Source organism: Epinephelus moara, chromosome 11 (assembly GCF_006386435.1).
Source record: "Epinephelus moara isolate mb chromosome 11, YSFRI_EMoa_1.0, whole genome shotgun sequence".
Lineage (NCBI taxonomy): Eukaryota > Metazoa > Chordata > Actinopteri > Perciformes > Serranidae > Epinephelus > Epinephelus moara.
In genome coordinates, this window is record NC_065516.1 from 23529612 (window position 1) to 23543311 (window position 13700).

The following is a 13700-nucleotide window of genomic DNA, read 5'->3' on the forward strand; positions in this document are numbered from 1 at the left end:
CTGGCCTTTTTCCCGAACGCTACTCTGGTCTCCTGCTCGTGAGTGATTCATTACAATATCGTAACATAGTTTAGATTTCTAAATAAATATTCACCTCGTCGCTAGATAGACCTACTCCTGAAAAACTCGTGCGCAAGGCTTTTTGTCCCTACGAGGCCACCGTCATTTACCCGACGGGAGGGGTGAGCGAGTGAGCCCTGCAATCTAGAATTTGACCACTGATGTCACTGTTTTCAACCCATTTTACACACTGGCCCTTTAATAGTTACATAGATGACCATTGAGGATTTGTATGAAGTCAAATATGTTTGTATTTTTCCTGCCATGTAACCGTCTTTCTTTCTCTGTTTGTCTCCTTCCTTTACTTCCCTCTCAGATCAGGGATGTTTGTGGTTGGACCAGAGTCTGCAGGTGCACATCCAGGACCAGCCTGTTACAGAAAAGGTAACCAACTGTTTGTGTTTCCTCCACCATTACTCCCGTTTATTTCTGTTTAACTCTTTCCAGTTTCTTTCAGTGCATTTTTGTGATTTCTTCTTTTCAAAGCCTGGTAGATAAACTATACATTTCCATTCACTTTCCTAAACTCCAATGGTTGCGGCCACTCTAAATAATCAATTCCAGTTGATGCACCCTTCATTCTGTAAGACAAAAATCCACACACAGCTGGGATGGTTTTGTTCTACTGTCCTGTTCCCCTCCCCTTCTCCTGATGGATAATCTGCGTGAAGGTTGGACATTGGCACAAATTTCAGATGATATAACTGCAGCTTGTCTCACGCAGTTCTCAGTTGGAACTAAATAGTGAAAAGAAACTCGAGTCCAGCTTCACTGCTGTCGTCCCTTTAGGAGAGCTGGGAAGCATTCGGCTCCATTTCATGCAACACAAAACTGGAGCATCTAGTGAAGCATTATACACGAAAGCATTTGAACACTTAGAACAGCATGAACATGGAGAAAATAATAATACTGATTTGCTGTGGGGTTTTTGTAGGTGGCCCTCTGACTGTCACCGATGCTAACTTAGCCCTGGGTCGACTCCTTCCTTCCTTCTTCCCAAAGATCTTTGGGCCGGGGGAGAATGAACCACTATCACTGGAGGAGACCATGAAGCATTTCCATAAACTGAGCCAGGAGATCAACGTCTTCTTGTCTTCCAACCAATCACAGGCACTGATATTTACTGAGATATTAAAGGGACAGTTCACCCCCAAAATCAAATATACATATGTCCCTCTTACCTGTAGTGCTATTCATCAGTCTAGTTTGTTTTATTGTGAGTTACTGAGAGTTGGAGATATCAGCTGTAGAGATGTCTGCCTTCTGTGGAATATAATGGCACCAGATGGCACCCGGCTTGTGGTGCTCAAAGTGCCAAAAAAATACATTTGAAAAACTCACCAGCGATGTCTGTTTCCAGAAATCATGACCCAGTTACTCAAGATAATCCACAGACCTTGTTGTGAGCAGTTTCGTGTCGGAACTATTTTCTTAGTACCGAACTACACCCATCAAATGTATCAGGGTGCAGAAGGAAGTGTGCATCTACTGCTAGCTCACCTAGCACCACTGAGCTAGTTGACATACAGTTTACATTTCTCACTGTCATGAGCACGAGCCTCTTGTCGATGAGTAGATGCACGTTTCCTTCTGCACCATGATACGGTTGGCGGGTGTAGTTCGGTAGAAAGAAAATAGTTCCTACATGAAACTGCACCAAAACAATTCACACTGATAAATAGCATTACACATAAGAGGAAAATATTCTATTTTAAATTTTGAGGTGAACTGCCCCTTTAAGTCGAGTGTCACATCTTAATAATTCTGTAATTAAGTGTTGATGATAAGGCTAAAATATGTTTTTATATTTTCAGTCGCAGATTAGCACAAATGGGGCCAACCACTCCCACAACTCAGAGATGAGTGTCGAGGAGGTTGCCATGGGATTCATTCGAGTTGCAAATGAAGCCATGTGCCGGCCAATCAGAGCTCTGACACAGGTATTTCTGGTTTCAGAGTCTCAACCCCCAGCTGTTTGATTTGTTTTATGTGTCAAACATATAAAATCATGTTTTTTTCCGCCTTTCTCTGTCTCCCCTGTCTCTGTCACGCTCTCATTCCTCCCCCGTCTTTCCCACCGCCATAGGCTAAGGGCCATGACACATCTCAGCATGTGTTGGCATGTTTCGGGGGCGCAGGTGGCCAACATGCCTGTGCTATCGCCAGGGCCCTGGGGATGAAGACTGTCTTCATACATAAGTAAGGGTGACAGTCTGTGTTTGTCTGTGAGTGTAAGAGAAAGTTGTATTTGTATCCATGTACTATGTGTTTGGCTGTAAATGCAGATACAGCGGCGTGCTCTCAGCCTACGGCCTGGCTCTGGCTGATGTGGTGGAGGAGGTGCAGGAGCCGTGTTCACTACAGTATGAGCAGCAATCTTTCAGCGAGCTTGATCGGAGGGTGGAGCAGCTCTCAAAACGCTGCCATGATACACTCTGTGCACGTGGATTCACCAGGTCAGCACCTACACAACACTGCGCAGTATGGGGTTTACCTCATACCTCTCTGGGTACAATGACGCAGCTGTGTGTTTCTTGTCCTCCGCAGCAATCAGATAACCACTGAGGTTTTCCTTCACCTGCGTTACAAGGGCACCGACTGCGCTCTCATGGTTACTGCTGCCGGTCACCCCAGCAACACCCAGTCCTGTCGAGCTGGAGACTTCCGCAGTGCCTTCACCAAGCGGTTAGCTCTTCCTTTACTCATTTGCTCGATGATTTGCTAATTTATTCATGCAGTGAGCTGTTGCCTGGAACATTCATTCATTCATGAGTGGATGAATCATTGCCACTTGCACTTTTGCTCCTTTGTGCCCTTAAGTTTACATTGTATAAGCAAACACACTGTCAAGTTAATGTGTCATTTCTCCATAGGAGATAAGCTTAGTCAACTTTGGAGCTGGCGTTTGTTTACACTACTCGTGGCTTCTAATGTTCCTCAAACCTCGATAACTCCATGCTCCTGCCTCCACCTCCTCTGTTTATGTCTTCTTTTAGTTATCTGAAGGAGTTTGGATTCACTATTCCAGACAGACCCATCGTGGTTGACGACATCAGAGTGAGGGGTTGTGGGAAGTCTGGTATCAAGTCGGTGTATAAAGCAAAGATGGGGCGTGGACAGGCGAAACCAGTCACGGTACACAGACTCTCTTAAACACACAGTACATACATACAGCTTAACATGTCATATACATGTAAGCACACGGACATGTCCTTTAACACACATATACATTATGCTTTGATAGATAACAATAAAGACACAAATTTATTCATTTAGTTTCACTAAAATAAATATCCTGGTCTGAAAACAGTCACCTTGTGTCAATTTTAACTCTGCTCCTCTCTGCAGATGACCAAGTGTTACTTCGAGGAAGGTTACCTGGATACCAGTGTGTATCTATGGGAGGAGCTGCCATGTGGTCACAGCATCCAGGGACCAGCCATCATCATTGACAAAAACAGGCAGGCATTTTCCCCTCATTACTATTACTAGCTCATCAGTGAGTGAAGCCTTTTTTTTAGAGATGTGACGAGCCAATTCTACGTTTTGGTATTGGGGCAGATCCAGAGGTATTTCAATATACAACATAGGAAGAAGGCAATGAGCAACGAAGGAACAAAGGACCCAAAAAATCTGCAAAATAATGGTTAAAAAAAAAAAAAAAAGGAAAAACAAGGAAATGACTGGGGAAATGTGCTTAAAATTTATAGATAAAATTCTGTAACATTATCTTAAAATGTAATAATAACTAGATATTTTCTTTTTTCCCCCCATTTTTTTTAAATAATTTTTTTTGAATCTATTGATTTTTTATTTATTTATTTTTTTTTTTGCAGTTTGTGGGGACATTTCCGACCAAGTTGCTCATGTTTGTGAAAGAAATCGCACCAATTTGTTCGAGGTTCAAAACTTGTAAAAGGTGTCTGAAAGCAGCACGAGAAAAGCAAAGTCGCTCCAGGTTTCAAAGTGTTAATGGATCCGCATCACTAAAGGAAAAAAAAAAAGAAAGTCAAATCCTTTCCTTATTGAACTCCACTGTTCTGAGTGTATTTGTATACAAAGTCTGCATTTAATTTTTTATGTCGTGTGTTTTAATTGTTGTCTCCATGGCCAATTTAACATCAGGCCAAGGGACATCAGTTGATGATGATCCTTTAGGTTAACACTGGCTTAACACTTATAATAACACTTAGAATAAATGAATAGATTTTAAAAAAAAAAACTTAACCTGTCTAAACATCTCTCTTGTGTATATTTATACATTTATTTTTTTCCCTCTATCAGCACCATCCTGGTGGAGCCCTGCTGTGAGGCCCGTCTGACAGAAGGGGGCGATGTTTGTATCGCTGTAGGCTCTGACCCTCACTGCGCTCTGGGCACTGAGCTCAACACGGTGCAGCTCTCCATCTTCTCCCATCGCTTCATGAGCATAGCAGGTACTCCAACAGAGGAAAGAGGAGGGAATGAGGAAGGAGTTAAAGGTTATTTGGGAGAAACTGGGAGAAGGAAGGCAGAAAATGTGGGAGCATGGGGTAAAGCTTGGGTCATTAAAAGATTTTCTTAACAGCTGTTGTGTTCCACCTCTCTTCCTCTACAGAACAGATGGGGAGAGTTCTCCAAAGAACCTCCATCTCCACCAACATCAAGGAACGTCTGGACTTCTCCTGTGCTGTGTTCGGACCAGACGGTGGTTTAGTGTCTAATGCGCCCCACATCCCTGTCCACCTGGGGGCCATGCAGGAGACCGTCCAGTACCAGGTGCAGGAAGTGTGCTTCTCCTGAGTTTAGACAAACTACTGAAACACTGAAGTATTAACACCATACTGTGACACAGAGAATGATCTGTTTCTTTTTCTTATCCATGCAGATGAAATCTTTGGGGAACAAGCTAAAAGAAGGTGACGTGATTCTCAGTAACCACCCCTGTGCCGGGGGCAGCCACCTCCCAGACCTCACAGTCATCACACCGGTCAGTCTGTCCAGCTCTGTGTCTGCATCCTTGCTTTCCTCATCATTAATTTTTCCTTTTCACTACTTATCCTCCTTTATCTTTCCTCCTTTCTCCCCCCAGGTGTTTAGGAAAGGGGTTAGCAGGCCAGTGTTCTTTGTAGCCAGTAGAGGGCACCATGCTGACATTGGAGGCATCACTCCGGGCTCCATGCCCCCCCACTCCACCTCCCTTCAGCAGGAGGGGGCCGTCTTCGTTTCCTTTAAACTTATCACTGGTGGCGTCTTCCAGGAGGAGGGTAAGAGGAGGAGGAGGGTGAACCAGAAATGAATGTGAGAGACTGATGAAAGGAGGAAACAGAGATAACACAAAACTGTATCTTGTCAAAGAGTCTCTGCTTTGTATTTTTCACATGATATTGCTGGAGTGTTACATGTGTGTATGTGTATGTATACGTTAACCAAATAACTACAAACAACTGATACTTACTGTGCGTTCTAATACCCGTACTACCATACTATATAGCAGAGATGGGACCAAGTCACACATGTGCAAGTCTCAAGTAAGTCTCAAGTCTTAACCTTCAAGTCTCAAGTAAGTCCCAAGTCATTTTTTCTTGGGCAAGTCAAGTCAAGTCAAGTCACAGGTTATGTCAAGTCAAGTCAAGTCAAGTCAAGTCAAGTCCTGTAATAGGTCAAGTCAAGTCCAAGTCAAGTCACCTTATTATTGTAATTTTACCTGCAGAATCTGATCTTAATAAAGTGAAAAGACAAGATATAAGTAACTGTCAGTAAACATTGACTTCATCGCTGCAATGTTTACTTTGCAGGGACGACCCCCATGCGTGCGCGCGCACACACACACACACACACACACACACACACACACACACACACACACACTAACCAAGGCAGCGGCCAAAATCACCCATTTAGCTCATTTAACCCTGTGTTGCTCGTTCATAAAACGTACAGCCGGTCTTGTGATGAACCGGTCGGAATGTTCGCTCACGTTTTCTGGGGTTAATGTTAGCAAATAAATTAAAAAACAAGTTCCACCAAACCGACCCACCCCCCAACCCCACCCCCGTATCGTATCAAGCTAACGTTAGCTAACTACCGACTAACCAGATAATATTAGCTAATTGACAAGCACTTACTGGGCAGAATGGCTCTTCAAATGACGAACAAAGTTTGAAGTTGTCGCCTGGCTGTCTATGATGTTCATGCCGCATGTCTTGCACTGTGCTGTTCGTCTTTTGCCGTAATAATGGTAATTCCGAAAGCCGAAGACGATGACTCTTGGTACCCCTCCCGCTGACATGCTGATGCCTATCTGATATAAGAGGGCCTGTTTCTCCAATAAACACGTAAGGTACGTAGAGAGGGCATGACTGATTGACAGGGTAGTGATCCACTCATGACAACGCCATTCTCAGCCTGCGCTCCTACCGGGTAATCAACATTATTTTTTAAATTAATTTATTAATTTTATATTCTAACCGAAAACATGATGTGAATAACACTCAAGTCATTCAAGTCATCGTGTCTCAAGTCCCGAGTCTTTAACTTCCAAGTCCGAGTCAAGTCTCAAGTCTTTTATTTTTTGTCAAGTCAAGTCACAAGTCATCAAAACAGCGACTCGAGTCGACTCGAGTCCAAGTCACAATGACTCGAGTCCCCATCTCTGCTATATAGCATGCCAGAAAAAGATTTTGTGTGTCCCAGTACATAGTGTGTCAAATGCAGTCTGCCAGAAATACCAGGATGTTCTAGTACATCCAGTCTGATTTTGCAGTCTGCAAGCCAGCATGCTTCTCTGGCTATTCTGACCCACGATCCTTTGCACAGTGGACGATATGTCACATCGACTGAGCCGCAAATAGATGACAGCTGTTTGACCTCACCATAAAAATAAGAATGACAGAGAACTTCAGATGTAATTAAACTACATACATCACAAAGTAACAACAGCAGATCTCTGCAGGTTGATTTGCATCTCTGGCGAACTCAGTAAGTGGCGTTTGTTTTATTTCCAAGGTAACGCATATAAAAGCAAGAGGGTCAAAGTTCAGTGTAATGTTATGAGACAGTAGTTTGTCACAGTTGTGTGCATACTGCATGCAACAGTATGTACTGTTGAAATACAACTGCACTACCTACTGATTCTGAACGCACCCTTATTGATATTACCTTCTTTATTTTTCGAAGCTTACCATCTTACTTGAGATGAGTAATACACCATCATTAGTCGCCTGTATTTTATGATATTATGTGGTAATGCACTTGTAAGAAGGGACAGGTTTGGAAGAGAAACAAAATGTGAGCGTGAATGCTGTAAAATGGATGGGTGGTCATGTGTCACATCAAGAACGTCACTGTTTGGCAACTGATCCTCATATATCAGAAAGTCTTTGAACGCACCATAAAGGTCAAAATATCCAATAATCGCAAGAACGGTTGAGTTGTTGCAGCTTATATGTCAGCAGGATTTTGTTATCATCTTACAAGATATAGGTAACTATAATCAGCCCAAATGCAATGTAAATAAAAAAAATTATGATTTTTTTTTAATGATGACCAATGCTCTGTTAACTTAGGAAATGCACGTCTGTCAATACGGTTTCTTAGACAAGTGCTCCACTTTGTGGCGGACCTGGTGGGAGAGAAAAAGAACAGTGTCTTCCTCCATTTATGCAACTTGATTTTTGTGGCTGCTTCCGTTTTCGTAGTATAAGGTGCAATATTTTCAGTGTTTGATCCTGAAGTAATCCAAAAGTAAACAGATTAGATAACATTATATATAATCTGATGCATTACATCTCTAATTATAAAACTTGCCATGCAATTTGTATTCAGTAACTGACTATGTTTAACAAAAACTGGGCCCAACCCTGCTCGAAACTGGGTCTAAATGCAACAAAAATGTAACTTTAACAAGACAAATTTATGCGACTGATGCATTACCTATCTTGCAAACTGGAAGGTCAGAAGTCTGCCAAGAAAGTTACTGTATGCTTTGGGAAACAGTCATCAGTAATCTTGAGTAGGAGTGTAGTTAATGAGCCGAAATATGACATGAATCAACTTGTTTTGTTTGTCTCAGTTCTCTTTACACCACTTTTGTGCTCTGTCTCCCCATAATGCATTTCTCCCTCTCTCTTTCCCTCTGGTTTCCTCTCTTTCCTTTCCCCTCTGTCTCTGTATCAGCTGTAACTGAAGCTCTGATGGCTCCGGCCCAGTACCCAAACTCCTCTGGGACTCGTAATCTCCATGACAACCTGTCAGACCTGCGGGCTCAGGTGGCAGCCAATCAGAGAGGCAGCCAGCTGGTGGGGGAGTTGATTGACAGCTACGGGTTAGCTGTGGTCCAGGCCTACATGGGATACATTCAGGTGACTGTGGCTGCAAGTGAATCAGTATGAAAGAAAAACAAAACTCTGTCATTGGGAAAAGTAGTGACATGCTGTTGTACCGCTGTTGATGTTTCAGAGTAACGCAGAGCTGGCAGTGAGGGACATGCTGAGAGACTTTGCACGTCGCCGACGGCAACAGACTGGCTCCCTAGAGGTCGAGTCGGAAGATTTCATGGATGATGGGACCGCAATCAGACTGCGGGTTCAGATTAATGAAGAAAAGGTAAGTAGGAGGATCTCCTCAGGATAATAAGAACATTCTGTCCTGCATGATGAACTGATCAGTTTATATAAAAACCTCCATCACCACAGGGCAGTGCGGTGTTTGACTTCACAGGGACGGGAACAGAGGTTTGGGGGAACTGCAACGCTCCACGCGCCATCACTCTGTCTGCCCTCATCTACTGCCTGCGCTGCATGGTCGGACAGGACATCCCCCTCAATCAGGTAAGGGGTTTACTGTAGGACTCCTGGTGGGTTTGAAGAATGTTTTAAGGTTATTTTCTTTTTTAAGGTTTGCACTTAAAATTGAAATGCTGAAATGATATTCAGTTGCATATAGTTTGTATTAATCCAGTGTTTCCTTTTTCATATACAGGGCTGTCTCACACCAATCAAAGTCATCATACCTCCAGGCTCAATCCTTCAGCCTTCCCAGAATGCAGCTGTGGTTGGAGGAAATGTACTCACATCCCAGAGAGTGGTGGACGTCATCTTCAGGGCGTTTGAGGTGTGCGCCGCTTCCCAGGTGAGAAAACTGGATTTGTACATTAAAAAAAAAAAAAATCTCAGTGAGCATATTGGCATATGAATTATGCTAATGTGTGATGAGCCCATTAATGACTCAGGTGGTGAATTGATGAGCAGGACAAAACTGTGTGCATGTATGTGATTTTTCTTTGTGTTATTTGCTTATTTATCGTCATTCCTGTTTCCATCAGGGCTGCATGAACAACATTTCATTTGGCAGTGAAAGTGTTGGTTACTATGAGACGGTTGCCGGGGGTGCAGGGGCGGGGCCAGGCTGGAACGGACGGAGTGGAGTTCACAGTCACATGACCAACACCCGCATCACCGACCCCGAGATTCTGGAGAAGAGGTCAGATATAAACTCAAGGATTAGCACCCACTAAAAAAGTGTTGTTGTTGTTGTTGTTTTTTTTATAGGAAAAATAACAATAACAAAACAAAAACAGTTTTCCTCATTTGTCCCCTCCCCAGATTTTCACTGTACGAGTTTTAGGCTCCTTCCAACATCTTATTTATTTAACACTACTGATCTGTGTGTTGCTGCTGTTTGCTGTGTTCAGATATCCAGTGATTTTAGAGCAGTTCTCGCTGCGGCCCGGCTCGGGAGGTGCAGGAAAATACTGCGGTGGAGACGGTGTGATGCGCAAACTTCTGTTCAGGAACAAGGTTGTTCTGTCTGTACTGACCGAGAGGCGATCCACCCGTCCCTACGGCCTCCAGGGTAAACTCATGACCCTTTCAACCTGCATGCAGCAGCCATTTTCATGTTTTTTATTTGGTCTTGAAAGAGAGCATTTTGCTTAGTGACTAGCAGCTGTTATTTCTTCTGCTCTAACCTGTCTCTGCTGTTCAGGGGCTGAGGACGGTGCAGCAGGGCTGAACCTGCTTCACAGAGCAGACGGCAGAGTCCTCAACCTGGGAGCCAAAACCAGTGTCAGCCTTCAGCCCGGGGTGAGACTGCATAATGTGCATGTGTGAAAGATATACTATAAACTATAAACCATAGCAATTATGAAGTGATATTTTCACGTTGCATGAAAAAATATCATATTCTGATAACAGAATCCAAAATGCAAATTATTTATATAACTGAAAGCAAACGTCTTCAAGATGACTTCAGACATGCTACATTACATCTGCAGTTATTAAAGAGTGTACCATTTCTTGTTGAAATGAGGCACATAAGAAAACCCCTTTGTATTGAGCCTTAAAAAGTTTTTATTTTATTTTCATTTTTCCTTTTGTGTAGCTTTATATTTCAAATATGGTCAAGCACTCTGAAAGTAACCACAATACACACTGGCTTATCCTTTACATTTTAAATTTTTGGTGAGTATAAACTGATGTGTCCACTGAATCCGTGTGTCTCCCCCTACAGGACATGTTCTGCCTCTACACCCCTGGAGGTGGAGGATATGGCAAAGAGGAGGAGGCCAACAGAAGACCACAGACCAAGCGCAGGCGCTTGAATGAGACTTTCCCTGAGAGAGGCAGCGTCTTTGAATACAGAATGGCACAAGAGGGAGTGTGAAAGGAAATGAGAAAGAGAGGGAGAGATAACAGACAAGCTGGAGGAGGAGAAGAAGAAAAGAGGTGGGGAATTACAGGAACTCAAGCACAAAGAGAGATGGAGGAGACAGTGGTAGCAACATTATACTGTGAGACATAAAGACGGCACATGTTGAAGTTAGACGGGTGAAACATTTCAAGATGTAGACGAGCAATGATTTTAGTTTCCACTTGTACCAACAGCTTTCACTGTAGTGAACACCACTAGAACAAAAAGTTTTTTAGTAACATGGTCTTGCAGAATCTGCTAACATATTTAATACTAAAAGACAATCAGGCTGTACTAACATTAGCAGGCCAAATGAGGGAACACTAATAGCTCAGGCACATTTGTGTGTTGGACACATAAAGACGTGTCGGCTCAGTTAAATGTAACATTCCACTTTTTAGTTTGAATATTTTTCTATTACTAGAAAAAAAACAGTCCCATTTTGATAATGCATATCCCAGTGTAAATCCCATTTTATGAAGAACCCAAATTTGGCCCCAAACGTGAGACATAGTTTCTATTTTTGCACACTGAAATGGTTTCAGTTTTAAAATGAATTCAAGTGTAACCGTGCGTGAAAAAAGCCGACCACATGAAGCAGCCGCTAATCTGTTTTAACTGTAACAACCACTTCACTAACACCACCAAGTCACAGTGTGGTGACTCTTCTTCTGTTGTTTTAACAAGACAAATAAACCCCATTTCTACTCCTTAGATTGTCCTCTTTTTATTCCTTCCTACTCCATTCAAAGACAGTAGTTTCACTTATCAGTTTTTAATGGTAGTTCAGGAAGAATGCAGTTGTGATTTTGTTCTGGTGACATGCTGTGTCTCCATATCATGTTAGTAATGTACTGCAGTGTCACTTGTCACAAGTTGTGCATCAACATTGATTTGGCTCATTCAGAGATAATTCTTCATCATGTAAGTCACCAGTTCCCAACCTGGGGTCCCAACCCCCACCAGGGCCCGCCAAAGCTTCACAAGGGAATCTCCAGGCCTTCATGACTTCAATGCAGAGCCTATGCCGTAGCCTACGCACGTGGCCTTTGCTTTTGTGAGCATTTATACTTGTGCTGTGGTGTGTCTGTGTCATTCTGCAGTTACACCTCCAAAACACTCGTCGGCAGTGGAGGGGGTTTCTGTGAAGTGCTGTAAAGTTTAGTTGATTCAAAACACACATTAAACACACATTAAACATGGCTTAATAGAGACAGTTTCAAACACAAGTACACAAATCAGCTTCACTATAACTCGCAGCATTCACAGGCACAACACGTGTCTTTATCTGGACACATTTCCTCCACAAATACAACATGCTAATGTTTTTAGCACAAGCATATGGCATTTTACATTGTATAAATTAGCCTAGCGACTAGCGGACTTTTCCTCTAACTCACATGAACCCAGTGACAACAGCAACATTAAACAAGGGTAAAGTTACAAAACAAGGCTCCATTACAACTCACAAGGTTCACTGACAAAAAAATATTTTCTTTACCCATATGAAGCCAGGATAAATCGCACACAAGACTAAATGTTATTTAGTGGAGGCTTTATTGTCTTCACAATTTGTTGTTTCTTATCTGTGAAACTAAAGTAAATAAAAGCTTTGTTTCCAATGAGGGAAATGGTTTCAGCTTACAGAAACAGACAGGAGGTCTGTGTCATTGGGACGTGTAGTAACATTTCTGGGGAGGTGCACGTCAGGCTACAGCATCCATTTGATGCAGAAGTATAGTCCCTCTTAAAAGGGGTGTTTTTTAAGAAATATACAGTAGAACTATATCTCAGCATTTCATTCATTTTTATGAAGTACATTTTTTGTTAAATTTAGATTACCATTCAAGATACAAACTTCTAACAGGAGAAGGACACGTTAAAGACCTGAACACGAGTTATATTCACAGAACCTTCACTTTCTGCTGAACAGTCCTGCGCCAGTAAAATACGCAGTTAAAACAGTGATCTTGGTCAGGGAAGTGCAACAATTAAGACACACACAACCCACCAAGGCCCAGCGTGACTGCCGGTCATACATGTAAATTCATGAGAGGGAGTGTTGAGATGTAACTCAGGGTGGTTGTCTGGGGGAGGGGGGCATGTCAATCTTTGAGTAGTGTCCCCTCCTCCCATCTTTGGGTCAGGAATGATCAGGTAGGAGAGGAGGAAGGATGGTGAGGGAGTGCAGGCATGCGTAGGCAGCTGATAAAGAGATAGGGGTCATAGCAGTGGAAGCAGCAGGAGGCTGACGGCTGCCGGACTGTTGATGTAAATCAGTCGTGTGTGTGTGTGTGTGTGTGTGTGTGTGTGTGTGTGTGTGTGTGTGTGTGTGTGTGTGTGTGTGTGTGTGTGCTGAAAACTCTTAAAATAGATGCCATGGACTGTGGATCAAAGATGGTTTCCTTGTTTTAAGATCACAATTCCTGTGGTAAAACAATCTATCATACTGAGAGGATTTGGGACTCACCCCCGCTGCTGCCTCTCCATCTTCACACTTCATTCACTGGCTAATAGTCGGCTTTAGGTTTTCATTTTGGAAGAATTTGGGACTCTGTGTAAACAGAAAACAAGCATGAATCAAGATAAAGTCCTTATTCAGGAAATTAAATATCCATTGTTATGTCAAATACATTGTGAAACACAAAAAAACACTCACTTCAACCTATTTGTCTGAAAATGGAAAATCATCCATACTTTGCCAGTAACATCAGTTCAGCATATCTTTAGTAAGACTCTACATGTACAAGAGTCATAGAGCACTCAAAGGCTGTAGGATGGAAAACAGCTGTTAAGTAGGCAAAAACAAATCCTATGCAAGAAATAAAAATATGCAAAAGTGCAAATATTCAGAGCTCCACTACTGACACATTTTCAATTTCTGTCAAAGACTGAATGAGCCAGCAGTTAGACAGTTATTTAAAGTAAATTAAATACTGGACTTTCTTTTTTATACATGAAGCTATTCC

The 13700-nt window shown here is 42.5% G+C and overlaps 1 protein-coding gene and 1 long non-coding RNA gene across 3 annotated transcripts in view; one reads left to right on the forward strand and one right to left on the reverse strand.

Moving 5' to 3' along the window:
* The window catches only part of oplah (5-oxoprolinase, ATP-hydrolysing), a 21756-nt gene extending 10324 nt beyond the window's left edge, over nt 1–11432 (forward strand). For both annotated transcript variants that reach the window (XM_050056343.1, XM_050056342.1), the window contains exons 9-28: nt 377–444; nt 995–1170; nt 1875–2000; nt 2147–2259; nt 2346–2516; nt 2608–2745; nt 3057–3195; nt 3409–3521; nt 4345–4496; nt 4658–4818; nt 4928–5029; nt 5132–5306; nt 8218–8402; nt 8500–8646; nt 8736–8870; nt 9022–9171; nt 9365–9522; nt 9734–9894; nt 10027–10124; nt 10552–11432. In XM_050056343.1, the coding sequence (XP_049912300.1) occupies nt 377–444; nt 995–1170; nt 1875–2000; nt 2147–2259; nt 2346–2516; nt 2608–2745; nt 3057–3195; nt 3409–3521; nt 4345–4496; nt 4658–4818; nt 4928–5029; nt 5132–5306; nt 8218–8402; nt 8500–8646; nt 8736–8870; nt 9022–9171; nt 9365–9522; nt 9734–9894; nt 10027–10124; nt 10552–10704 (2821 nt within the window). In that variant the 3' untranslated portion in view covers nt 10705–11432. The remainder of the gene's footprint in view (nt 1–376; nt 445–994; nt 1171–1874; nt 2001–2146; nt 2260–2345; nt 2517–2607; nt 2746–3056; nt 3196–3408; nt 3522–4344; nt 4497–4657; nt 4819–4927; nt 5030–5131; nt 5307–8217; nt 8403–8499; nt 8647–8735; nt 8871–9021; nt 9172–9364; nt 9523–9733; nt 9895–10026; nt 10125–10551) is intronic.
* On the reverse strand, nt 11069–13286 carry LOC126397506 (uncharacterized). Its single transcript, XR_007570668.1, has 2 exons — nt 13202–13286; nt 11069–11883 (listed from the first exon to the last, which is right to left on the reverse strand). It is a non-coding gene; the product is annotated as an uncharacterized LOC126397506 (long non-coding RNA).
* Between the last annotated feature and the right edge of the window lie 414 nt (nt 13287–13700).